The sequence below is a fragment of the Hyaena hyaena genome, unplaced genomic scaffold (genome assembly GCF_003009895.1).
Source record: "Hyaena hyaena isolate Hyena2069 unplaced genomic scaffold, ASM300989v1 scaffold_409, whole genome shotgun sequence".
NCBI lineage: Eukaryota > Metazoa > Chordata > Mammalia > Carnivora > Hyaenidae > Hyaena > Hyaena hyaena.
The window spans coordinates 1,500,489-1,528,090 of record NW_024081046.1 but is presented as its reverse complement, the minus strand read 5'-3'; the positions used below and the strand labels follow the sequence as shown (position 1 = coordinate 1,528,090).

Here is a 27,602-nt window from a genome sequence, read left to right as displayed (position 1 = left end):
ACATGCAGTCCTTCTTGGGGGCGGCGTGTCCTCATTTCTCTTTCACAATCTGTGTCTGGAGCCCCAGGGGCTGAGCATCCCTAGGCAAGGCCTGTGAGAGGAGTGGAGACCTCTGAGGCCAGGACGGGGAGGGGGACTCCTCCACTCTGCCAAGCACCCATCCCAAGCCCCCTGCCGCCCCAGAGCCCCCGCCCACACTGTGACATCAGGGTGCTGTTTCCAGCCCATGCAGAGCGATGCTGAGCGCTGCCCCCCACAGACGGGACAGTCTGATGGCCCTGCTGTGTGGGCTCAGAGGGGTTCACTTCCCCTGCACGGACCTCCGCAGAGCCTCCTTGACATCCTTGTTCCTCAGGGTGTATATGAAGGGGTTGAGCACTGGAGTGACGACAGTGTTCAGCACCGTGACAGCCTTGGTCAGGTCCAGGGAGCTCTCCACCGAGGTCCTCACGTGCAGGAAGATGGTGGAGCCGTACCAGATGAGGACCACCGTGAGATGGGAGGAGCAGGTGGAGAAGGCTCTGTGCCGGCCCTGGGCAGAAGGGATCCTGATGATGGTGGCGACGATGTAGGCGTAGGAGAGCATCGTGATGAAGCAGGAGCCCAGGATGACGCAGAAGGCAATGCCGAAGGATGCCAGCTCCACACCCCGCGTGTCGCTGCAGGACAACGCAATCCAGGGCGCGATGTCACAGAAGAAGTGGTTGATGACACGTGAGCCACAGAAAGAGAGGCGAGCAATGAGGGCAGCAGGCACGGTGATGGCAGAGAAGCCACACAGCCAGGAGCCCAGAGCGAGGCGCGCAGAGAGCCCAGGCGTCATGATGCTGCCGTAGCGCAACGGCAGGCAGATGGCCAGGTAGCGGTCGTAAGCCATCACGGCCAGCAGGAAGTACTCGGTGCAGCCCAGCGAGAAGACAAAGTACATCTGCGCCGCGCAGCCCGCGAAGGAGATGGCTCCACTGCGCGAGGCCAACGTGGCCAGGGTCTTGGGCACACAGGCCGTGGTGAACCAGATCTCCAGGAAGGAGAGGTTGCAGAGGAAGAAGTACATGGGCGTCTGGAGGCGCCGGTGCGCCCCGACCAGGGAGATGATGGCCAGGTTCCCAGCCACCGTGAGGACATACATGGCCAGGAAGAGGAGGAAGAGCCAGGTCTGCAAGGCCTGTGGTCCCGGGAAGCCCAGCAGGATGAACGGCCCCTGCGTGGAGAGGTTCTGGCCACGGCCCCAGGCCATGAAGGCGGTCAGGACACAGACCACCCCCGGCAAGTAAGAAGGACCGCCTACCCCAAGCCCTCACTGGAGGCCTAGGGACCGAGGGGCCCTCCCTGTTCCCCTCTCTCTGGGGTCCACTCACCTCGTCTCTGATCCCAGGACTCCAGCCAGGCCTGGTTTCCCTGTGGGAGCCAGTGGACCATCGATGGCCGTGGACCTCTCCCTCTTCGGGGGAAGCCGCTCAGGAGACTGGACCCAGGTTATCAGCTGCTTGCCACCTGGGGAGGGGGCAACATCTCCTCACTCTAGACTCCTTGTCATCTTGCGGGGGTGGGGGGTGGTCTAAGGCTCCTTGTCACCTTGGAGGGGGTCCTTATTCTAGATTCAAGAGGCTGGGAAAGGACAGGAATTGTTAAGTTTTCACAAATGAAATTACGTATGGCTTAATTTTTAGCATTTTTATCCAACAAACCAGATTGATTCTTAGTAAAACATTCTTAACTATGTGCCCAACAAGACCCCCACACCCCCCAGCACAAAAACCATCAGAGGGAGCCCATGGGGGCCCTGCTTTCCCTGCCTGGGGCTGTCACCCTGGGTTATTTGTTCGCTGGGAACCCCGGCAGTGAGCCCTGCAGTGTGAAATGGCAGGCAGCTCCACCCCCAGAGCCCCTCCTGGCAAGACGCTGTTGGTGGCACTGTGGGGCGGGGCCTGCTGGAGGGGAGGGACACCTGAGGGTGGCTGCTGCAGGGGAGAGTGAGGGCTGCAGCCCCAGTGAGGAAGGGGTTTAATGGGAACGGAGCTCAGTTCCTTGGCGCCTCCCCCAGCCCCTCTCAACCAGGGATGGACTCTGCCCGGCTGCTCCCGGCCCTGGCACGCAGTGAGTGTCCGAGGGGATAGCTGGGCGGGGGCAGGAAGCGGCCCCACTGAGCTTGGAGCTCAGAACAAAGCTTCTCCCCAGTATCCGGACGCTGGAGCCGCTCTGGGAGGATTGCGTTCAGGAGCCACAGCAGCCACGTGCAGTTTTCTGCCTGTGCCCATCCCACCCCTGCCATGTAGGGGTGCACACGCCACCCACGCAGAGTCCCCGCCTGCAACCACACACACACATGGGCACAGCATGCACACGCGTGGGCACGTGGGCCTGTGCCCACACGTGTGTGCACACTCACTACCTGACCCAGCCCCTGGAACAGTCACCCTGGCTGCTGATGGGCTTGGAGTCCCTTGGCTGCATCCCCTCCGCAGACCCACAGTGCAGCCAGCCAAGCTACCCTCAACAGTGCCCACCAGTAACAAAGTGACCCAAGCTCTGGCCCCAGCAACAAGACGCCTGGCAGGGCTGTAGCCCCTGCCTGTAGCAGCCACACAGACATGTAGGGAGCATTCGGGCAAAAGCAAACCCCCAGCAGACAGGCCAGTCCCCTCCCTACACTCAGGGGGTCCCTGCGGTCAGTGTCCTGGAAAAGCAGGGCCCCGTGACCCCATCTCCCGAGGGCCGGGGTGCTTTTCACCTGCCACCCAGGCAGGTGGGCACAGCCGGCCGCTCAGCCTGCACCAGGGCCCTAGTCCACTGCACTGCTCACCCCTGCAGCCCAGCACTCTGCCTGGGGCACTGGGTTCTGACCCGGGGAATTGGGGCTGTTTTTCTCAGCTTTGACTCCACGACAAGCCTCATTTAGAAAACGCTTTTCCCTGTTGAAGATTACGGTTACAAAGACTAAAGAGACCTCAGTAAGTCCTGCCCCATCCAGGGCCCTCACCGTTCTCCCGCCCCGAATCTCCCCCTCTTCCTGTGCCCTTGGAGATGAAGGCAGATGGCTTACTTCCACTACGTGTTGGGCGTCAGGCCCTCTCGGCTGTGCAGCGTGAGGACTGCTCAGATCCCATGGAATCGTCCACAGCTTGCAAGGGGTCCCATAAGGGCCAGAGGAGAAGATAGAACTAAATAACAGGGTCCTGAAATAAGTCCATCTTGGGACCCGCCCCCTACAGTGGCCTGACTCCTCACAAGGGACAATGGAGGTGGGAGAACCCACTCGCCCAGGTCAGCTCGTGGGGACAGAGCATGATCAGGGTCACTCACCTAAGGGGTCTGAGCAGGTTCCAGGATCTCCCCCCGAAGCAGCCTAGAGAACAGGAGGGTGAGCATGGGATGACTCCAAGGGCCCTCCAGGCAGGGCTGTGTCCCTGGGTGGGGGCACTGCCTCTGGGTCTCCTGTCGGCTGAGCCACTTGCTTCCCACCGCCTACCTGCTGGAGACGCAGCAAGAAGGAACAGAGGTGGGGGGGTCAGGAGTGCTCCGCACCTGCAGGCAGAGCTGAGCACGCTGGCAGGTCTGGGCTGCCCAGGAAGACGGCCTGGCCATCCACTAACACGAGACTCGAGTGCATCCCCCAACCGCCTGTGGGGCCCCGGTGCAAGACTGCTCTGCCCAGGTGCCCCTGACTCCGGGCATTCAGAGTGTGCAGTCCTGGCAAGCCCAGCACAGACCCCGGGGCACAGGGCCACCCCGTCCCCTGCTATGAGAAGGGAGCCAGTGGCGCCTCCTCTGTTGTCCTGTGCCTTGGGCTGCCGTCCTTGCCTCAGACCGTGGCCACGCAGTACCCCCTCCTCCCCTCCTCCAGGACGGTGATTCCACCAAGCCCCGCTGGCCGTCAGCTAACATGCAGCCGCCGGCACTCCAGCTCACAGCCCGGAGAGCAAATGCAACTGACATAGGGCAGGGAGGGAGATCCCGCACCCCGGAGAGCCCCCTGCCTGCCCACCCACCAACGGGGAGGGTAGAGGGGGAGCCCTGTGCCCTCTGACACTCTGGTTACTTCTGCCCTCACCCAGCCTCCCTTGGGTGCAGGCCTGCAAGGACCCTCTTGTTAATGATGGAGCTGGAATGAGACTGGCTCTAGGGGCTGACGAGGGCCCCAAGGGTGGTCCTGGGCAGCGACCAGCATCCTAAGCAGGGCCTCCTGCCCTTGGGCTGTGCCTGGAGGCTGTTTCTCACCCACAGCTCAAGTGCATCTTCCCCAGGGCCCAGCACCATGCCAGGCCTGTCTCCTGGGGCCATGCCCTACATGGGGACAGCAGCGGCCCCACACACCCCAGGGCATGGTGTGGCTGCACACAGGACACGGGGTGTTCCTGGAAGGTGCCCTGTGCCAAGTTCCCCCTCTGTAAATGGGGCATTTTCCCCGTCTGTAAGGTATGCCTCCATTTCCCCCTCTGTAAACGGGGCAATGATGCCCCCAGGCTGAAAGGCAAAGAGCAGGCTGCCCCACTCCCTGCCCCCACCCGGGCTAAAATCTGCAGCAACAAGAGCCGAGCTGGGGGCTGTGTGCTGCCAGGCAGCTTCCCGGGGTGCGGTCCGGCCCGGCTGCATGGCAGGCAGCTGTGACTTGGAGGAGGAGCCGCTGTCCACAGGTGGCTTTGAGCAAAGGCCCACCCTCTGGACTCTGCCAGCAGCAACCTCGGGGACTTCGAGGCACACCCGCGGGTGCACTCAGGGTATGCGGAATTGGGGTCACGGCCACGGGCAGTTGGTCACTCAGGGCCTGGGCCTCAGTGGCAGGGACTCGGCCACCCAGGGCAGGCGTCCTGGGAGATGGTGGGCCCGTGCTCCCCACGCCCCCCTGGCTGCTTCTATCCTGACGAGGCCCTGGGGACAAGAGGCGCGGTGGCAGCCAAAAGGTATGCTGACCCCTGCCAGCCTGCTCTGGCGGCCAGTGTTACAACACCCTGGGGACTCCAGGGCCACCTCGGGGCCACTGCCACACAGGTGTCTGGGCTGCCCCTAATTGGGAGCTCGTTAAAAGTTGGTGCAGGGTGTTCCCTGGGGCAGGAGCTTTGTCTCATCAATTAGTGCCCAAGGCAGGGGCTGCCATTGGCCTGGGAAAACACGGAGCGCTGCTTTCTGTTTTATTCAATAAACTGTTTTTCCAAATCTGATAACACTCTAGGAATTTGGAAGATGTAGGAGTAGAGGAGAGATTTTCAAGGCATAGATCAGTGTGGAGATTCGTTATATCTTCCATTCCTTGGGATTATGTTTCACTCTGTCACGGACAGGGACACACTTGTGAGCTCCTGTTTCTTTTTTCATTGTTAACGTATGGCTGACATACAAGAAAGGTGCACACGCTTAAAGTATACGTTCTGATGAGTCTGAAGATACACATACACCTGTGAGATGGTCACCATCACCTCGGAAAGTCTCCCTCCTTTCCTGTGCAGAAGGTAAGAGCCTCCCACTGAAGACCGACCCTCGGGCTCCACGCTGCACACCAGGCTTTCGCAGGCTTGTGCGGGGACAGCTGGGCTCCGGCTCCTCCTGTGAAGGGTTCCTCTTACAAACCTGTGTTTGTAAGTGATCACGTGCACAGGGTGTGGAGCAGAAGGTGGTTTCTTTGTTTTGTCTTGTTTTTCATTTTATTTTTATTTATTTTTTAAAATAATTTATTCTCAAGTTGGTTTCCATATAACACCCAGTGCTCATCCCCACAAGTGCCCTCCTCCGTGCTCTTCCCCTCCCCCACATCCCATCAGCCCTCAGTTTGTTCCCAGCATTCAAGAGTCTCTCATGGTTTGCCTCCCTCCCTCTCCCCACTATTTTCCCTCTTCTTCTCCCCCATGGTCCTCCGTTAAGTTCCTCCTAATCCTCCTATATGTGCAAACATATGGTATCTGCCCTTCTCTGCCTGACTTACTTCGCTCAGCATAACACCCTCAAGGTCCATCCATGTTGCTACACAGGCCAGATGTCATTCTTTCTCATTGCCATGTAGTATTCCATGGTATAGATAAACCACATCTTCTTGATCCATCCGTCCGTTGATGGACACTTAGGCTCTTTCCATGTTTTGGCTATTGTGGAGAGTGCTGCTGTGAACATTGGGGTACATGTGCCCCTATGCATCAGCACTCCTGTGTCCCTTGGGTAAATTCCTAGCAGTGCTATTGCTGGGTCCTAGGGGAGTTCTAGTGTTAGTTTCCTGAGGAACCTCCACACTGTTTTCCAGAGGGGCTGCACCAGTTTACATTCCCACCAACAGTGTAGGAGGGTGCCCGTGTCTCCACATCCTCGCCAGCATCTAGAGTTCTCTGATGTGCTCATTGTAGCCACTCTGACCGGTGTGAGGTGGTATCTCTGTGTGGTTTTGATTTGTATTTCCCTGATGAGGAGGGAGGCTGAGCATCGTTTCATGTGTCTGTTGGCCATCTGGATGTCCCCTGTGAAGAAGTGTCTGTTCATATTTTCTGCCCATTTCTTCACTGGGTTGTTTGTTTTTCGGGTGTGGAGTTTGGTGAGTTCCTTATAGATTTTGGATACTAGCCCTTTATCTGACATGTCATTTGCAACTATCTCTTCCCATTCAGTCAGTTGCCTATTAGTTTTATGGATTGTTTCCTTTGCCGTGCAGAAGCTTTTAATCTTGATGAGGTACCAATAGTTCATTTTGAGCAGAAGGTGTTTTACTCTGTGCCCTGTGATGGCACCGATCAATGATCTTGCATCGAAGTTTTGCTTTGTTTGTTTCTGTTTTGTTTTGTTTAAAGCAGAATGAAAACAAAAGCATGTTGTTAAATATGGCTTCCCCTACAACTAGGTATTTATCCAAAAGATACAGGAGTGCTGATTCAAAAGGGCACACGCACCCAATGTTTACAGCAGTGCTATTGACAATAGCCAAAGTATGGGAAGAGCCCAAATATCCACCGACCAATGAATGGATAAAGACACGGTTTATATTGACAATGGTTTATATATACAATGGAGTACTACTTGGTGACGGAAAAGAATGAAATCTGGCCATTTGTAACAAAGTGGATGGAACTTATTAGGCTGAGCAAAATAAGTCAGTCAGAGAAAGACAGATACCTTATGATTTCACGCATGTGTGGAATTTAAGAAACAAAACAGATGAACAGAGGGCACAGGAAGGAAAAATAATATAAAAACAGAGAGGGAGGGAGACAAACCATAAGAGACTCTTCAATACAGAGAAGAAACTGAGGGTTGCTGGAGGGAGGTGGGGGGATGGGGTAAAAGGTGATGGGCATTAAAAGGGCACCTGTGATGAGCACTGAGTGTCATATGGAAGAGATGAATCACTGGGTTCTGCCCCTGAAGCCAAGACTACACTGTATGTTAACTAATTTGAATTTAAATTAAGGAAAGAAAAATGGGGCTTGTCCTGACTCCATTCCAACCGAGACACTGAGGTGACAGAAGTCAACAGAGTGACGCACCACAACAAATGCAGATTTCTGAATGGTGTCAGAGACCCAAGTCTGCCAGCCAGCCTCGCGCCCAGCCAGGGGTCTGTAAAGAGGAAGAAAGAGCCTCCAGGGGAGAATGTGTGCGGAGAGGAGTCAGCCCACAACTGTTTCCTTCAAGCCAGGAGCTGCTGCGGGAGCCCTGGAGCAGGCCCCTGGGTGGCCTCAGGATTGGGGGAGGGGGTGGTGGCCCCACGGTCACCAGGGAGGGGAGAGAGCAGCTCCAAGGGGGGAGCTGGATGCAGCCGCGGGGGCTCCAGGACTATCCGGGAGGACCCCCTGCCAGGCCCTGGACAGTGCAAAGCTGGCGCCCACTGCTCCCACCTGACCCCCACCCCCACCCCAGGCCCCTGTCCGCAAGCGGCCATGACAGCTCCAAGGAAACCCATGGTGTAGGAATTTGCTGCGGCTGCTGAACAAATTACCACGGACTCAGTGGGTGACCTAGAACAACACAGATTTCTTACCTCACGTGTGGGTTAGGGTTTTGCTACTGGACTCTCTGAGCTAAAGGTGTGGGCAGGACTGGCCCCATGGCCCGCGGCCATCATCTCCACAGCCAGCTGTCAGTATCTCCAGGACACTGCTCTGTGGTCACATCTCTTCTGACGGACCTGTCTGGCTTCCTCTCCCACCGCTGAGGACCCTGTGATGACACTGGACCCACCTGAGTTGCCTCGATCGTCCCCCAGCCCATCTGTGATTTAAGTCCCCCTGGCCGTGTAACATACTATGTTCCAGGGCCCGAGGATCGTGACAGGGTGTGTTCTGGGGAGGAGGTGTGCTTCCCTGCAGGCCCTACGGGGGCAGTGGATGGAAAGCCCCCTGCACTGTGCCCTCTGTGGAGGAGGGCCAGCCTGGTGGGTGTTTTATTCCAAATCACCGATTCCTGAGATACTCTTGTGTTCTGGGCTTGATTCTCTGAGAGTCGTCCAAAAAGTCAACAACTTGGAAATAAGTTTCCTGTCAAAACACATTTTAAAGGAATAGTTGGAGACAAAATAGAGCCACACTTAGTTGTGATGAAAATAATCTCTAATTTTAGGGGCACCTGGCTAGCATAGTCGGTTGAGCAACCAACTCTCGATTTCAGCTCAGGTCTTGATCTCAGGGTTCGTGAGTTCAAGCCCTACATCGGGCTCCGCACTGGCAGCACAGAGCCTGCTTGGGAGTCTCTGTCTCCCTTTGTCTCTGTCCCTCTCCTGCTCACTCTCTCTCTCAAAAATAAATTAATAAATTTAATTAAAAAGAAAATCACCTCTCTTTTTAAGCAGTCCTGCAAAAAAAAAAAATCCTCTGTCATCATTGGTATTTTATGGTTCCATATTACTGCATGATTGTTAGCTTTATTTTTTTAAGTAATACATAAATATATACTCTTTGTGGGAAAATTTAACAATGCAGTAGTATATAAAGTGAAAGTCTCACTGCACACCTGGAAGTCATCCCTTAGAGCAGTTTGGTGCAAACCTTTTCCAAAGCTTTCTGTGGTCTCCTCTTCACACCCTGGGAGTACACTTCCATGTCCTGCATGCTGACACACCTCAAGCCGCATGCGCTGCACCAGGACAAGCACTGGGGTGGATGCTTGGGCTGCCTCCAGTTTAGCTGGTTGCAAACAGTGCTGTATGTGTCCCTTTGTGAAGCCACGTAAGATATGGGACTATGATATCTTTCCAGTTTTGACATCTTGACAAAGCTGACTGGTGAAAACCACACTGTGTTGTTCTCAGTGTCAAATCTGCAATCCTTCCCCGGAAGGGGCAAGCCCAGGGCGTGCATCCGAAAGGCAAAGTCAGACATAGCAGAATGGGGAGAGAGGTTGTGTGCATGCGCTGTGAACACTGCAACCGTCCATTAGAAGTGCAGAGATGGAGGAAAGTCCCCAAACCCTCAAAACACTCAAGAGTACATGAAACTGGAGACTAAGTACTAAGAAGATGCCCAAAATACCCCTGCTGCATAGCCACCATGGGCTGTTACTTTGGAACATATTCCTAGATATATAAACTTTAGACAAATATAAATAGACTAGATCCTTAACATTCCCTGAAATAGGCAAAATAGGGGGAAACCACTTAATATAATTTTTAAAACTCCACAAGCACTGAAATGATACCATAACTTGGGTTATCGGTCGTGGGGTACATTGTTCTCTAGAGTAATTGGTATTAATCTTGTTTGGACAAATACAAGTTAGAGGAGTATGTTCATGTACGTGTGTTTTTCAGCTTTAGTTTGTTATAGGAAAATTCATTTTAAGTCAAGTAATTTACAAGCGTCTGCGTGTGTGTGTGTGTGTGTGTGTGTGTGTGTGTGTGAGAGATTGTCCATTCGTAACGGTGTCCAGCCCATCCACGGTTGTGTACATGCGTCTGTGTCTGTCTGTCTGTCTGTCTGTGTGGGCGCGGCATCAGACATGTGAGTGTCTGTGAGTGACGGAGACTGCAGGGCGCGTGCTTAGAGTCAGCGCTCACCTCGCCTGACAGCCCGGGTGCCCTCCGCGGGAACGCTTCACCGCCGTGTGGACAGACTCCGTCTGGGGCGCGGGGGCCTCTGCTGACCAGCACTGACCAGATACCTCAGAGCCCTGCTTTCAGGCCTGGGCTGGGGCCAAGGACATTCCGAAGGCGCACCGGGGCCCCTGTGACCTGGCTCATACCTGGGACCCCAGGACCGTGGCTGCCGCAAACCTAGCTTCCTTCTCAGTTTCTGAGCCTGGTCCTGACAGACTCACCTTCTGTCCTGGCCCATCTGCAGACCTCCTGCCTGAGGACCTCAGAGAATTTGAACCTCACCCTATGACCTCCAGCTGCCTGCACCAAGATGTCCACTGAGATGCTGCATGGTTAACATAGTAACTGCTGGGAGACCCGGTTTCTTCCAGGCTGGAAGGTCCTGGGCCTCCCTCCCCCTGCCCAACAGAGAAGGACAGGAGAGCTCCGCTGCCAGCAGGAGGAGGTCCCCTTCTTTGAGAACCAGGGCATATTGACAACAAAATTTGGGGGACACCTGGTAAGCCCAGTCAGTTAAGCGTCCAATTCTTGATTTCAGCTCAGTTCATGATCCCAGGGTGGTGGATCGAGCCCAGCAAGGGGCTCCATGCTGAGCATGGAATCTGCTTAAGATTTTCTCTCTCTCTCTCTCTCTCTCTCTCCCCTCCTCTCCCCCTCTCCCCCCCCTCCCCCTCTCCCCTGCTCCCACTCTCTCTCTCTCTAAAATAAAAATAAAAACAAATTTAAAGACAAAATCTGGAATCAGGTGGGGCTCTGACCTGGAGAAGATGGAGGAACCACATCACTGAGAAGCCTCCAAAGCCTCCACCTGGGAAAACTACAAGTTTTACAAGAAGTGAAAAACTACAGACAAAAACTGAATACACGGAGTGACTAAAGGTTTGCCTGGGTGTAGTAGCAGTACCTTCTTTAAGGACATCCTCACAAGCACCATCTCTACAACAGAACTCTGGGAAACAGCCAAGTGTGTAATGTATGACAGAGGAAGCCGAGCAGACAGCCGAGGGAGGGAAGCCTGTTCAAGCTCTGGAAAACCAACATGAAATAAATGCTTATCTCAAACCATGTGCAGTAGTAAACTCCAGATGCAAATTTTTAGAAAGGTGAAAGACTGAAAATGAAAACACAACATACCAACTCATGGGATGTAGGAAGAGCTGTGAGCATAAAGGGAAACGTAAGTGTAAACACCAACATTTGTAAAAGAAGAAAAATCTCAAACTAAGAAAATAAAAACACTGTTAGGAACTTGAAAAAGAAGTTCAAACTCAACTCAAAGCCAGTGGAAAGGAGACAGTAATAAACTTTCTTAGCAGAGAAAAATGAAACAAAGCATATAAAAATAGAATCAACAAAACCAAAACTTGTCTCTTGAGAAGATCAATACAATTGACAAACCTGCCACTAGACTGGCAAAGAAAACAGGAGAGATGCGCATTAGCCAGACACGAGGGCAGGGGCATCACCACTGGCCTCACAGAAATGACAAGGGTTACCAGAGAGTGCAGGGCAGGACCAACAAATTAGGCAGCCTGGATGGAATGGACAAATTCCTAGACACACAAATGCCAAAACTGACTGAAGAAGAAACAAACAATTTGAACACACCTATATCAAGTAAAGAAATTGATCCGTATGAAAAGCCTCCCAGCAGAGAAAAGCCCAAGACCAGATGGCTTCACTAGTGAATTCTACCAAACAATTAAAAAAGAATCAACACCTTCCCAAATCTTCCTAGAAACAGAAGAGGGAAGAATGCTTCCTTTTTTTTTTTTTAACATTTACTTATTTTTGGACAGAGAGACAGAGTGTGAGCGTGGGAAGGGCAGGGAGAGAGGGAGACACAGAATCCAGAGCAGCTACAGGCTCTGAGCTGTCAGCACAGAGCGACGCTTGAACCCACGAACTGTGAGATCATGACCTGAGCCAAAGTCAGATACTTAACCGACTGAGTCACCCAGGTGCCCCAGAACACTTCCTAATGTATTTTGCGAGGCCAGCACTGCCTCACTGTGCTGATAAGGTCAAATGAGAGTCAACTGAGAATTGAGAGTCAAGAAGTAAACCCACACATCACCCACACTGATAAGAAGGTCAAAGACACCAGAAAAACACATACCAATATCTATAAATATAGATACAAAAATCCTCAACAAAACACTAGAAAACCAAATCCATGGCATGTTAAAAGAGTTATGCACCATGACCAGTGAGATTTATCCCCAGAGTACAAGGGTGGTCCAACACACAAAAATCAATACAATAGAATAGACCACACTAATAGAATGAAGGAGAGAAATATGTGACGACTGAATTAATGCAGGAAAACCATTAGGCAGAATTCCACATACTTTCACGATACAAATACTGAGAAAACTAGGTACAGAAAGGAACTTCTTCAAAATGATTAAGGGAATTTGTGAAAAACCCACAGTTGTCATCATTCTCGATGGTGAAAGAAGACTGAAAGCTTTCTTGCTGAGAACAGGAACAAGATGAGAATGCTGGATTTCACATTGCTACTCAACATCACACTGTAAGTTCTAGCCAGAGCAATTAGGCAAGAAAACAAACTGATAAAGGCACCCAAATGGAAAGGAAGAAGTAAAATTATCTCTATTCCCAGATGGCATGATTATTTATATAGAAAATCCCGAAGAATCGATACCCCAAAAATAACTATAACTAATAAGTGAGCTCAGCAAAGTTTCAGAGTACATTATCAACACACAGAATGTCGTGTTTCTGAAATATGCTAACAATGAGCAACTCAACATGTAAATTAGGAAAAAATCCATTAAGAAAAGCATCAGAAAAAATAAAATATATAAGAATAAATTTAACCAGGGAGGGAAAGACTTGTACACCAAAAACTACAAAACATTGTGTCAAAAAATTAATGAACACCTAACTACATGGGAAGTCAACCCATATTCATGGATCAGATGACTTAATATTGTTAACTCAGCAATGACACCCAAAATGACCTATAGACTCAAGCCAATCCCTATCAGAATAACACTGGCTTTTTTTTAATTGAGAAAACTGATTCTAAAATCAATAGGGATTAGCAATGGCTCAGAATAGCTAAAACAGTCTTGAAAGAGAACAAAGCTGTAGCACTCATTCATACCTCTTGATTTCAAAACTTACTACAAAGCTATTGTAATTAGAAGAGTGTGCTACTGGAATACAGGAAGATCTATAGACCAGGGGAACAGAATTGAGAGTCAAAACGTAAACCCACACATCTATGGACAACTGGTTTCTGACAAAAGTACCAAGACTGGCCCATAAGGAAGGAATAGTCCCTCCAACAAATGGGCTGGAACAATTGGACGTCCACCTGCAGAAGAATGAAGTTTGACCCCTACCTCACATATTATACCAAAATTCACTCAAAATGGATCAATGATGACAATATATGACTTAAAACTATAAAACTCAACAAAGAAAACATAGGAGTAAATCATTAAGATCTTGGATTTGACAAAAGATCGTTAGATATGACACCAAGAGCAACAAAAGGAAAAATAGATAAATTAGAGCTCGTAAAAACGGAAAACTTTTGTGCATCAGAGACTATCAAGAAATTGAAATGATAACTCACAAAATCAGATAAAATATTTGCAAATCTTATGTCCAATAAGGGTCTAGTATCCAGAATATATTAAAAAAAAACAACAACAAAAAACGCTTACAACTCACAACTAAAAGACAAACAATCTAATTTAGAAATGGGCAAATGACTTGAATAAACATTTCTCCAAAGAAAACATATAAATGACCAACAAGAACGTGACAAGATGCTCAGTGCCATTAGTCAGGGAAATGCAAATCAAAACCACAATGAGACACCACGCCCACCAGGATGGCTATATATTTTTTTAATGGAAAAGAACAAATGTTGCTGAGAAAGTAAAGAAATTGAAATCCTTGTGCATTGCTGGTGGGAATGTAAAGTGGTGCTACCTCTGTGGAAAGCAATGTGGCAGTTCCTCAGAAAGATAAACATAAAGTTATTATGTAACCAAGAAATTCCAATCATAGGTATATATCCAAGAGAACTGAAAACTGGTATGAAGGTACATGGCAATGATATTCACAGTAGCCAAAAGGTAGAAACAACCCTAGTGTCCATCAACAGATGAATAAAGAGATAAAATGTGGTCTATACTTGCAATGGAATATTATTATCCAATCATAAAAAGAAATGAAGTACTGGTACAAGCTACAACATGGATGAATTTGGAAAACACTGTTAAAGAAAAGAAGCCAGACACAAAGTGCTACATACTGTATGATTCCATTTATATGATATATCTAGAAGAGGTAAATCCACTGACAGAAAGCAAATTGGTGGCTGCCGGTTGCTGGAGAGGGAAGAAGGAAGAATGGGGTCAAGGCTTCCTTTCGAAATGACGAGAACATGGGAACCAGACAGAGACAGCAGTGGCACAACCTCGCTAAATCCTCCTGGACCATCCTCTCACTTGTTCATGGCATATTCCTGTGAATTTCACTTCAGTAAGAAAAAAAGGGGAAAAGAAAATAATGTCGAAAAGAAAGAAATATTTAAAACATTTCCATGAATATATAGATGAATATGATTCAGACCTCAGAGTAGACAAGAACTTCCTTTAAAAAGAGTGAATCATAGGGTCGCCTAGATGGCTCAGTGGGTTAAGTGACTCAGGTCATGATCTCACAGTTGGTGAGTTTGAACCCTGCACCAGGCCCGGTGCTGACAGCTCAGAGCCTGAAGCCTGCTTCCGATTCTGTGTTTCCCTCCTCTCTGCCCCTCCCCCACCTCTCTCTCTCAAAAATAAATAAACATTAAAAAATTATATACTATGACCAAGTGGGGGTATATTTCTAAAAAAGGAGGGGGTGAATCATAAAAGAAAATTTTGGAGGTGCCTGGGTAGCTCAGTCGGTTAAGAATCCAACTCTTCCTTTCACCCTGGTCATGATCTTACAGTTTGTGAGTTCAAACTCCACATCAGGCTCTGTGCTGTCAGCATGGAGCCTGCTTGAGCTTCTCTCTCTCTCTCTCTCTCTCTCTGTCTCTAGCTGCCCCTCCCCCACTTGCTTACAAGCGCTCTCTCTCTCAAAATAAATAAATAAATAAAAATTTTAAAAAAAGAAAAATTTTAAATTTCTGAAAATTTATTAAAATTAAGAGCTTTGAGGTACCTGGATGGCTCAGTTGGTTAAGCAGCTGACTTTGGCTCAGGTTATGATCTCATGGCTGGTGAGTTCAAGCCCCACATTGGGTTCTGTACTGACAGCTCAGAGCCTGGAGCCTGCTTCAGATTCTGTGTCTCCCTCTCTCTCTGCCCCTCCCCTACTGGTGCTCTGCCCCCCCCCCTTAAAAATAAATAAACATTTTAAAAAATTTTTAGTTTTTAATTGAGACCTTTATGATGAATCACTAAATTCTACTCCTGAAACTGTCACTACACTATATGTTAACTAACTAGGATTTAAATCTAAAGAAAAAAAAATTGAACATAAAAAAATATTAAGACCTTTAACAGCTCACCAAAGAAGGTATTCAAATGGAAAACAAGGATATGAAAAGATGATCAACAAATAAGTTACCAGAAAATTGTAAATTAAAACAATGAGATGCCACTACATATAATATGGCTAAAGTCCAAATCCTATAAAAATCCAATTCTATAAAATCCAAATCCTAAAAAAGTGGCTAAAATTCAAAACCCTGACAATGCAAAATGGTGGCAAGGATGCAGAGCAACATTGCTGGTAGGAATGCAAAATGATAAAGCCGCTTTAGAGGATGGTTTGGCAGTTTCCTCTACAGCTAAATATACTCATGTCATATAATCTAACAATCACCCTCTTAGGTATTTATCCAATTGGTTTGAACACTTATGCCCCCCCCACACACACACACACAAAACCTGCACAAGCACATGAATGTTGATAGCTGCTTTATTCATAATTGCTCAAAAGTAGAAGCAATCATGGGGCGCCTCGGTGGCTTAGTCGGTTAAGTAGCCGACTTTGGCTCAGGTTATGATCTCGCGGTTCGTGGGTTCGAGTCCCGCGTCGGGCTCTGTGCTGACTGCCGGCTCAGAGCCTGGAGCCTGTTTCAGAGTCTGTGACTCCCTCTCTCTCTGACCCTCCCCTGCTCACGCTGTCTCTCTCTCTCTCTCTCCTAGAAATAAATAAAACATTAAAAAAAAAAAAAGTAGAAGCAATCAAGATGCCCCTTAACAGGTGAATGGATAAAGTTTGAAAAGTCTGCATACTGTATGATTCCAATTATAGGACATTCTAGAAAAGTCAAAATTAAGAAGACAGTAAAATGATCAGTTTAGGGGGAAGAAGAGAGTGTTTAATAGGTAAAGCTCAGAGAATTTTTAGGGCAGAGAAACTAGTCTGTCTGATAGTGTAATGGCGGATACATGATACTTGTTGAAACCCATAGAACTTTACCACCCAAGAAGTGAACTTTGATGTAGTGGTGGATGAGAGATGGAGATGAACATCAGCAAGGTCTCATGTTCAGCTTAATATGGGTATAGATGGCTACACACATAGTGTTCAAAGATATGTGCACATACACAGGATAATATTCACACATACAACCCTTTGCTATCAGCTGAGAGGTCCTAAAAGTGTCAACACCCCAAGAGCAACAAACACACCTAGTGCCCAGGGGGTTGGTTTCTAATATTATCGTCCAACAAAAAGCACCAGGTCTCCTTGGAAAAATCACTGAATCTATGGCCCAGGCAAGAAATTTATGCAAGATGAGCTTGGAACATCTCACAGCGCCAGTATTTTAATAGTAGGTGTTCAAAATGAAGAAAACACAGTGATGGGGTATGTCAAAGGGGCCGAGAAGACAAGTGAATACTCTCTCTGGCCAAAGCTGAGACAGCAAGAAAATAAAGACAGTCGTACTGGAATAACCCCAAGTATGAAGTAGGTATCCATGAGTCTGTATTGATATAAACAAATGATTGGATAAGTAAACAAATAAATGCACAGAGCAGGCAAATGTCCCATGCACAAGAATTCCAAATAATTCTTCAGAGGGAGAACATGACTCCCAACCCCTTATTTAAGGGGTTGCGCATAGGCTGCGCATGGCAATTTCCTTCCAAAGAGGGCAGTATGGAAAGGAAGTGAATGACAGTGGAGAATTCTGACACATGGCCTCAGCCAGGAGACCAACCATGATCATCCCTGTGGACAGCATGTGCCCTTGATGTGAATTGATGTGATGAAAACAGCTGTATCTTCCTCCAAAGACCTACAGCCCTAGTCTAATCATGAGAAAGACATGAGGCAAATGCCAGCTGAGGACATTATACAAAATGGATGACCAGAAATCCTCCAAACTGTCAAGGTCATAAAAAATAAAAACGAAAATAAGGAAAGTTTGATTAACTCACAGCCTAAGAGGAGCCTAAGGACATATGACAACTGAATGCAACATGGGAACCTGGATAGGATTCTGGGACAGAAAAATGATATTGGATAAAAACTAAGGAAATCCAAATGAAATATGAACTTTAATTGATAAGAACATATCAGTATTGGTTCATTAATTGAATAAATGTACCATACTAATGTAAGTTATTAGCACTAGGGGAAACTGGGTGTGGGGTGTCCAGGAACTGTCTGTACTATCTTTGCAACTCTTCCATAAATCTAAAACTGTTCTAAAGTAATTTTGAAAAATTTAGAACTTCTGTTTCACCAAAAGACATCTTAAAGGAACTGAAAAATAGAATTTATATTCTGGGGAAAGATGTTTGTAAAACATGCTAAAATTTACAAACCACTGATGAAAGGAATCAAATATGACCTAAATAAATAGAGAAATATGCCATGTTCATGGATTGAAGACTATTGTAAAGATGTTAATGGCCCCTAAAGTGATCTATAGATTCAAAAAAATTCTAGCAGAACATTGTTATAGAAAACAATAAGCTGAAACTTATGGAACAGAAAAGGAGTTCAAAGATCCAAAGCTACTTGGAAAAAAGAACAAACTCAGAGAACTCACACTACCTGTACCTGGTTGCAAGACATGTAAAGCCATAGTAATCAAAACAGTTTGGTGTTGGAGAAAGATAAATAAAATTAAATAAGTTAAAAAATAAAAGTTAAAAACTGAGAGAATCCAGAAATGAGATCCAAACATGATTGCTTTTCACAAAAATGAAAGGTAATTCAATCTTCAGCAAATAGTGCCAGAAAAATCAGCTATCCTTATGCCAAAAAAAAAAAAAAAAGAACTTCAATCTATGCCTTATACCCTACACAAAAATTAACTCAAAATAGATTATAGATCTAAGTATAAAACCTTAGACATATGGAGAAAATGTTTGTGAGGCAAAAATTTCTTAGATACAACATTAAAAGCACAATCCATAAAAGAAAAAAATGTAAACCAGACTTCATCAATTGAAGAACTTCTGATCTTGAAGAGACCATTAGTAGATTCAAAATACAAACTATGATTTGGGAAAAAACATTTACAAATCGAATATCTGATAGAATATTTGCATTCAGATTTAAAAATTCTCAAACTTCAATAGTAAAGAAACAATCAACTCAATAAACAAATAGGTGTAGGGGCGCCTGGGTGGCGTAGTCGGTTAAGCGTCCGACTTTCGCTTGGGTCATGATCTCGCGGTTCGTGGGTTCGAGCCCCGCGTCGGGCTCTGTGCTGACTGCCAGCTCAGAGCCTGGAGCCTGTTTCAGTCTGTGACTCCCCCTCTCTCTCTGACCCTCCCCTGCTCACGCTGTCTCTCTCTCTCTCTCCTAGAAATAAATAAAAAATATTAAAAAAAAAAACAAAAAAAAACAAAAAAAAAAAAACCAAATAGGTGTAAGGCTTGAATGGGCATTTCACCAAAGAATGGATAATAATCACATAAGCAGACAGGCAACATCATTAGTCAATAGGAAAATGCAAATAAAAACCCCAAGAAGGGCACCTGGCTGTCTCCATCAGTACAGCGTGGGACTCTTGATGTCAGGGTCGTGAGTTCAAGACACTTGTTGGGTGTAGAAATTACTTAAGAATAAAATCTTTAACAACAACAACAACAACAAAACACCAACAATGCAAGGAGATATCACCACCAACTTCATAGAATAACAGTTTTTAAAACTCTCTACCAAGTATAAAGTGGGATAGCCACTTTGGACAATGGTTTGACAGCTCCTTACAAAGTTAAACATATACTTTATCATATAACCCATACTTACATTCAAACAAGAACAGTATAAGAAAAAAAAAAAGTATAAGCAGATGTTTATAGTGACTTAATTCATAGTCAGCAAAAACTGGAACAAACCGGAATGTGTCTCAGCTGGGGAATGGATGAACTGTGGTCCTTCCATACAATGGAATGTTACCCACAATAAAGAGTAACAGAGCTGATCCACACAACAGCATCCCTGAATCACGGAAGTAGTATGCCGAGTAAAAGAAGCCAGACTCAAAATAAGACACACTCTTTTGTTTTTGTTTTTGTTTTATTTTTTTAAACTATTTTTTAAAATTTTATTTCTGAGAGAGAGAGACAGTATGCGCAGGGGAGAGTCAGAGAGAGAGGGAGACACGGAATCTGAAGCAGGCTAGGCTCTGAGCTGTCAGCACAGAGCCCGACGCGGGTCTCACACCCACAAACTGTGAGATCATGACTGAGCCGAAGTCGGCCACCCAACCGACTGAGCCACCCAGGCTCCCCAAGATACACTCTTTTAATACCATTTATATAACATCTGGAAAAGTCAAAATTATAGAAACAGAAAACAGATTTGCCAGGTACTGGGAACGGGAAGGCTTATTTACAAAGGTGCAGCATAGAGGACGTTTCTGGAGGGATAGAACTGCTCTATATTTTTATTGTGGTGGTGGTTACACAATTATATACACTTGTCAAAACACGCAGAACTATACACTAAAAAGAGTAGATTTTGCTGTACTTAACTTATACTTTAACTTCTTAAATGTGAAAATGTTTAAGAAAACTTGTTTATCAAAAGACACCTTAAAGACAATGAAAAATAAAAGTTAAAAACTGAGAGAAGATATTGCAACATATAGGAGACAATTAATTTTGAGATATATAAAGAGGCTTTCAGTCATAAAAAATGAGCTCATACCAGTCTAGCCCTCCATCATAAACAGGGACAAAATTAGATAATATATAATATAAATTAGATAATATATAATATGATTATACTTATTTATGTTGCTATGATTATACAAAAACTATACTTATAAAATATAGTACTATAATATATGTCTTTACCACTGTTTTCGGATGTTGGACAAGACGCAGCGCAGGACTGTGACCCTAGAGAGAAAAGAAACGGACAGGCTGGGCTCCAGGCATCAGTGCAGGGCCTGGGGGTCAGGGCTGCTGGTGTCAGCAAGGGGAGGAGACAGACAGACAGGAGCTCAGGGTCACTGAAGGGGATGACTCCCACTTCTAGCCTAGACAGGATTTACCCTCCCACCTGAAAGGAAACAGACAGAATATGTGAAACAGTGGTTTTCAAGACCCTGGACATCAGGCAGCGAAGGACAGTCACCCTGACAGGTGGGAAGCAAATGGGGTGAGTCCTGGCTTATGGCTCTGGGAGTTTTCATGCCACCACACAGGGAGGGAACCAGGCAGAAGCAGCCAGAGACCATGAATTGAGGAGATGGGGCAAAATATTAGACAGACATCAAAGTAAATGCCACTCAGCTGCCAGTCCAAGCAGCTTGCGACTCTTAACCTCAAGGTCTGAGTTGAAGCCCCACCCTGGGTGTGGAGGCTACTTTTTTTTAATAATTTATTGTCAAGTGGGTTTCCATATAACACCCAGTGCTCATCCCCACAAGTGCCCCCCTCCATGCCTTCCCCTCCCCCACCCCCATCTGCCCTCAGTTTGTTCTCAGCATTCAAGAGTCTCTCATGGTTTGCCTCTCTCCCTTTCCCCACCATTTCCCCCCTTCTTCTCCCTCATGGTCCTCCGTTAAGTTCCTCCTAATCCTCCTATACGTGCAAACATATGGTATCTGCCCTTCTCTGCCTGACTTATTTCACTCGGCATAACACCCTCAAGGTCCATCCATGTTGCTACACAGGCCAGATTTCATTCTTTCTCATTGCCGTGTAGTATTCCATCGTATAGATAAACCACATCTTCTTGATCCATTCATCTGTGGATGGACACTTAGGCTCTTCCCATGACTTGGCTATTGCGGAGAGTGCCGCTGTGAACATTGGGGTACACGTGCCCCTGTGCATCAGCACTCCTGTGTCCCTTGGGTAAATTCCTAGCTACTTTAAAAGACGAAAACCTCCTGGGACGGGCAGTGAGGCTGGGGCGAGTCACAGGCCCCAGGCGCAGGTACCAGGGCCCGGAGTGCAGGTAACACGGGGGAGAAAACGGGAAAGCCTCACGTCCTGCCTCCAGGGGCCCCGCAGCGCCTCCCCACAAATTGCTCTGAGAGCCCCGCCCGGTGAGAATTCGCAGTTAGAACCCTCCAGACGCGGAGCAGAAGACAGGGTGCGGGGCAAGGCCACTAGCGAGCCGGATAAAAATCACTTGGGTCCGGAAGCAGCAGGGACCCAGCGAGCTGGCGGGTGTGGGGTCAGACCCTCAGAGACCCGCGGGCCGGCGCCTCCTGAAGGCTGAGCTCGAGGCCCGGGGCCCAGGGAAGGTTAGGGGCACCGCGGCCAGGGCGGGGGATGCGGACAAAACCCACCTACGCCCTCAGCCTGGTGGGGGTGGGGGTGGGGGGCGTCCAAGATGGTCCCATCGACCGAGGTCCCGCCCTCTGTCCTGCAGACACTTCGCAGACTCAGCCTCTTCCTGCTGCATCGCCAAGAACTGGGGGGCCAGCCTCCATCCCCGCCGCACCCCGGCCTGTGCTCGGGGCTTGGAGCAGCCCGCGCAGCCCCCTCGGCCCACCCCTCCCGGGTGAGCAGGAGCCGCCCCCTCGGCCTGTCCCCAGAGGACCGGCCGTCGTGCATGAATTACTCGGGTCCACTCTTGTCCACCGGGACAGCGCGAACCACAGCGGCTCCCCAGACTCCCAGGGAGGGCGGAGAAGGGTCCTGAGGCTCCCCCTCCGCTGGGAGGGGCGGGACAGCCCGGGGAGCCCTGCCCCTGCTGTGCCCCAGCCCACCCCCTCCCGCAATCCGTTCACCCTTCAGACACCCACCTCCGGGCGGGGCTGTCGGACCAGAGTCCCGAACCGCCAGCCCCTAAGCGGCTCCGAGCGGACCGCATCCGCTCGTCTCCCCCAAACAGCCATTTTGCTGCTCAGAAAACAGAGGCTAAGGACGCATGATCTGCGTGGGGACATCAAAGCTGGGGGGGGGGGGAGCCTCTGCTCAGCCCCAGAGAGCGCATGGGCCATCTGATGGCAGCGGTGCCCTTCCCCAGCATGAGGGGCCCCCATCCTCAGCAGACAGAACCAGGAGCAAGCATTCTTCTGGGAGGTGATCTGGAGACCAGGAAAGGGCCCCGGGCCACGGCCAGAGAAGGCACAGCAGGCAGATGGGTCTTCTCTCTTGCTGCGTTTTGTATGTACCTAGGGTGTGTTGCGTGTGTGCGTGCAGGCATCTGCGGAGGAGATGTGAAGGGGGTGCACACTTGGGGTGTGTAAAAAGTGTGCTCCTGGGGTGTGTGTGTGTGTGCATGTGTGCACCTGAATGGATGTGTGTGTGTGCTTGCACACACACCTGGCCCTCTACCTGTGTGTTGGGGCAGGACAAACACACACCTGAGCGCTTCCATGTAAAATAGAGAATCCGAGGATCTGCCCCCACTGGCGTGTGGTCCCCACCAGCCCTTTGCCAAGTGTTGGACTGAGGGTGGGGTGACAGGCCAGTAGGGCAGCACCTCGGAGACCCTTCTGAGGAGGAATGACAGCACACCCCGCCAGCTCTCCGGGAGCACATCACACCTGTGCCTCTCTGCTGTTCCAGGGTGCTCAGAAGTGACCTCCCAAACAGGGAGGGCCATGAACACCTCCACTGAGACCCTGGTGACAGAATTCATCTTGCTGGGCTTCCCCGAGCTGTGCCACCTTCAAGGGCTGCTTTTTGGGTCATTCCTCACCATCTACCTGGTCACCGTCCTGGAGAACCTGGTCGTTGTGGTGACCGTCGGAGCCAGCCATCAACTGCACACACCCATGTATTTCTTCCCGGCCAACCTGTCGGTGCTGGAGACCCTCTACACCTCGGTCACTGTCCCCAAGCTGCTGGCTGCCCTCCTGGCACAGGCAAGGACCATCTCCTTCTCAGGATGCCTGACCCAGCTGTTTCTCTTCCTCTCGCTCGGCTCCTCCGAGTGCTTCCTCCTGGCCACCATGGCCTGTGACCGGTACCTGGCCATCTGTCGCCCGCTGCACCACCCAGCCACCATGGCCTGGAGGTGCTGCCTGTGCTTGGCCTTCAGTGCCTGGCTGGGTGGCTTCCTGGCCTCCTTCGTGTCTATGGCTCTCATCTCCCGCCTCAGGTTCTGTGTCCCCAATGTCCTCAACCACTTCTTTTGTGACATCTCACCCCTGCTGCAGCTTTCCTGCTCTGACACTACTGCCATTGAAATTTTGGACTTCGTGGCAGCCCTGGCTGTACTCGCAACCTCCCTGCTGGTGACCACAGTCTCCTATGCACGCATCCTGGCCACAGTGCTGAGGGTCCCGGGATGGGCTGGCCGCCGGAAGGCCTTCTCCACCTGCACCTCCCACCTGGTGGTGGTGGCCACCTTCTATACCACCACCATCTTCATGTACGCCCGGCCTCATGCTGCCACCTCCTTCGACCTCAACAAGCTGGTGTCCGTGGTCTACTCAGTTGTGACTCCACTGCTCAATCCAGTCGTCTACTGCCTGCGGAATCGTGACATCAGGGAGGCTCTGGCCAAACTCCTCCAAGCCCCTGGTCCCTCCTGAGCACCAGCTGCAGGAGGAAGAACTTCCACATGCCTCTCCTCTCATCTGCCCGCAGCCTCCAACCCACCACAGGCCACAGCTCTCTCACCCAGAGACAGAGCTGGTCAGAAGCACAGAGTGTCTCAGCAGGGGAAATGCCAAAGCTTCCCACCACCTCTCCCAGAGAACGTCAGCGCCGGAGCAGGGTGGGGGGGCCCAGGAGACCCCAGCTCACAGGAAAGCTCCCCTTCACCGTCACCCCCTTCACCACCTGGGACCTAGCCGGTTTCTATGGGAGCCAGCCTCTTCCTGGCTCTCCTGGGCTCGGACTGCCCTGTCCCTAAGCCCACCTGGATGGCCTCCATTGCCTGAGGTCCCGGCACCTTAGAGCAGACTCTGTAACCAACCTCAGCTGGCCAGATGTAGACTGTGTCCTGGCAAGTCCAGACAGTGCCACAGGCCACACACATGCCACCTTTCCTCAGAAATAAGGATGCCATTCTATTTAAAACTTAATGGGTCTAATGAATAGATGGCATACCCATACCTGGTTTTTCTGCCTTTCTTCTCCGGCACTTGGGTACAGAAGTGGGTTGGCCCAGCACTCGCCTTATTGGGCTATTGTCACTGTCAGGGTGAGTGCTTCTCACTTGATCCCCTTGTTTCTCACACTCCAGTCCCCATCAGGACCTCTAGTGTGATGTTTAGTGTGAACCCTCGGACACATGTATGCATGTGTATTGCCTTGCATGTGAGAATTCTATGTTCACATAAATGATTTTGTGCTGTAAATATTCTCTTACTGGGGCACCTGGGTGGCTTAGTCATTAAGCATCCGACTCTTGGTTTCAGCTCAGGTCATGATCTCACAGTTCATGGGTTTTGAGTCCCAAGTAGGGCTCTGCACTGACAGTGCAGAGCCTGCTTGGGATTCTCTCTCTTCCTCTCTCTCTGCCCCTCCTGCACTCATGCTTTCACACTCTCTCTCTGTCTCAAAATAAATAAGTTTTTAAAAATAAAAAATAAATATTCTTTTACTATTTTGTTTTACATATTTTGAGGTTATGCCACTAGGTACATAAAATTTAGAATTGTTTTGTCTTCTTGGTAAATTTAACTTTTTGTCATTAAAAAGCATTACTCTTTTGGCTAGAATGAGCAAATCAGAGGACTCTAGATGCTGGCGAGGATGTGGAGAAACGGGCACCCCCCTACACTGTTGGTGGGAATGTAAACTGGTGCAGCCCCTCTGGAAAACAGTGTGGAGGTTCCTCAAAAAATTCACAGTAGAACTCCCCTAGGACCCAGCAATAGCACTGCTAGGAATTTACCAAGGGACACAGGAGTGCTGATGCAGAGGGGCACATGTACCCCAATGTTCACAGCAGCACTCTCCACAACAGCCAAAACATGGAAAGAGCCTAAGTGTCCATCAACGGACGAATGGATCAAGAAGATGTGGTTTATCTATACCATGGAATACTACATGGCAATGAGAAACAATGAAATCTGGCCTGTGTAGCAACATGGATGGACCTTGAGGGTGTTATGCTGAGCGAAATAAGTCAGGCAGAGAAGGGCAGATACCATATGTCTGCACGTATAGCAGGATTAGGAGGAACTTGACGAGGACCGTGGGGGAGAAGAAGGGGGACATCGTGGGGGAGAGGGAGAGAGGCAAACCATGAGAGACTCTTGAATGCTGAGAACAAACTGAGGGCTGATGGGGGTGGGGGGGAGGGGGGTGATGGGCACAGAGGGGGGCACTTGCAGGGATGAGCACTGGGTGTTATATGGATACCAACTTGACAACAAACTATTTTTTTTAAAGTGTTACTCTTTGTCTCCAGTAATGCTTTTTGCCCTAATCTATAAGGCTTAAAGTTCGCTTGGTCTGGCGTTGAGAGCTATGTCAGCTCCCTTTTCGTTCACCATTGCTTGTGTGACATGTGTTTTCACCTGCACCAATACTTAATCTATTGCCCTTAGCTTCTGACCACCGTCTGTTGTCAGCTCTGTGAGGCTGCGCAGGAACTCCACAAACCACTTTCTGTGTTCTCAGCTGCTCCCTGGTTCTGTGGAGAAGTCAGTTTATTTTTACTCGCTTTAGGTATTTAGGGTTCCCCCCACTTCAGGAAGCTTTCAAGATCTTGTGTTTGGTTTCCAGGGTTTGCTTTTCCTTATATTTATCATGTTTGCAGTTTGTGATGCTTCTAGAATTTGTGCCTTGCCTCCTTAGTTTTTGAAAACGATCCACCTGTGTGCCCATAAACACTGCACCCGCCACATCCTTTCTCTGCTCTCCTTTTGGTTGCCCTGGTCCGTGCAGGGGGGCCTCTGTCTCATCCCTTCTGCCCTCAGCAGCCTGTTGTGTACCCTTTCTTTCTTTCCATGCTTTCTTCTGGATATTTCCTTCTGATCTTCCCAGTTACTAATTCTCCCTACCCATATATAAACTCTGTTTTTAAGTGTATTTTTTGAGTTCTAGAATTTCCATTTGGATCTCTTAGTTTCCTGCCCTCTTGTCAAAACCCTCAATCTTGTTTTATGCCTGTAATAAGTGTAAGTTCCTCCATGAGTCTGTTAGTGACACCCTCGTTTGCCTGTACTGGTCTCTGTCTGTTCCTAGCTGGGTTGTTTTATTACCGTGACTTCCTATAACATCTTAATATCTGACAGGAGGAGCCCTTCTTTGATCTTGGTTTTCAGAATGAGTTACATTAGGCCTTCGTTCTTCCACACGGACTTTAGGAACCCTTGGCTCTCGATTAGTTTACTCAGGCCACCACAACAAAGCGCTACAGACCCGGCAGCTCCAACAGCAGAAATTCATTGTCTCACAGTTCTGGAGGCTGGTGGTCTGAGGCCGGCGGGGTAGGGCTGGGTCCTCCTGAGGCCTCTCCCCTTGTGAGAGGGAGGTCTCCTCTCACAGACGGCCGCCTTCTCCCCAAATCCTCACAGCGTTCTCCCTGGGCGTGTCTGTGTCCTGATCTCATCATATAAGGACACCTGGTAGATTAGGTCAGGCCCCGCCCCCCTATTGACCACGTTTCACCTCGGTTACCTGTGTAAAGACACTATCTCCAAATGCAGTCACGTTCTGAGGTTCTGGGGGTCAGGACTTCAACACAAGAATTAGGGAGCGGGGGCTGTGTGTGGAGCAGCAGTTCTGAGCCTCTGGGGATCGAGAGGGTCTGATGGAAGCTAAGAGAGGTCACATGACGTTACAAATGAGATCGTGGAGCCCCCTCCTAAAGCCATCAAGGGGGCCTGGTGTCCCCCCCCCCCCCAAGTGCAGTGTCTGGGGTGGAGGCCTGGTGGGAGGGGAAGAGACCCTAGAGACCTGGACAGCAAGATCGCACCCTTTCCAGAAGGCCCAGAGCCAGACCAGCAGGGACTGGAAAGGCTGGCTGGCTCGGCAGCGGGGCTCCAAGTGACCTTGCTGTGGGGTGGCCACCGTGGGGACGGGAAGAAGAGACACTCTGGGGACCTGGAGAGCCACCCTCTCTTCTCTGCGCCTCCCGGTGGAGAGCCCTGGACGCCGAGACCTAGAGCTAAGGGTCTGTGGTCCCCGTGTCTGGGACCCATCACCTGGGGCAGCGATGGAGACGGAGAACGTGGGGGGCCGGGGGGGGGGCCCGGGGGGCGCCGGGGGGGGGGGGG

General features: G+C 49.3%; 2 protein-coding genes across 2 annotated transcripts; one reads left to right on the top strand and one right to left on the bottom strand.

Annotated features, from left to right (window-relative positions):
- Positions 1-242: 242 nt before the first annotated feature.
- Positions 243-1,237, bottom strand: LOC120245380 (olfactory receptor 287). Its single transcript, XM_039252422.1, has one exon. The coding sequence runs from the start codon at positions 1,235-1,237 to the stop codon at positions 302-304; it is 936 nt and encodes a 311-aa protein (XP_039108353.1). The 3' UTR covers positions 243-301.
- A 21,787-nt stretch (positions 1,238-23,024) lies between these two features.
- On the top strand, positions 23,025-23,960 carry LOC120245394 (olfactory receptor 6-like). Its single transcript, XM_039252446.1, has one exon. It carries the CDS (start codon positions 23,025-23,027, stop codon positions 23,958-23,960), a length of 936 nt encoding a protein of 311 aa, XP_039108377.1.
- The last annotated feature ends 3,642 nt before the right edge of the window (positions 23,961-27,602 follow it).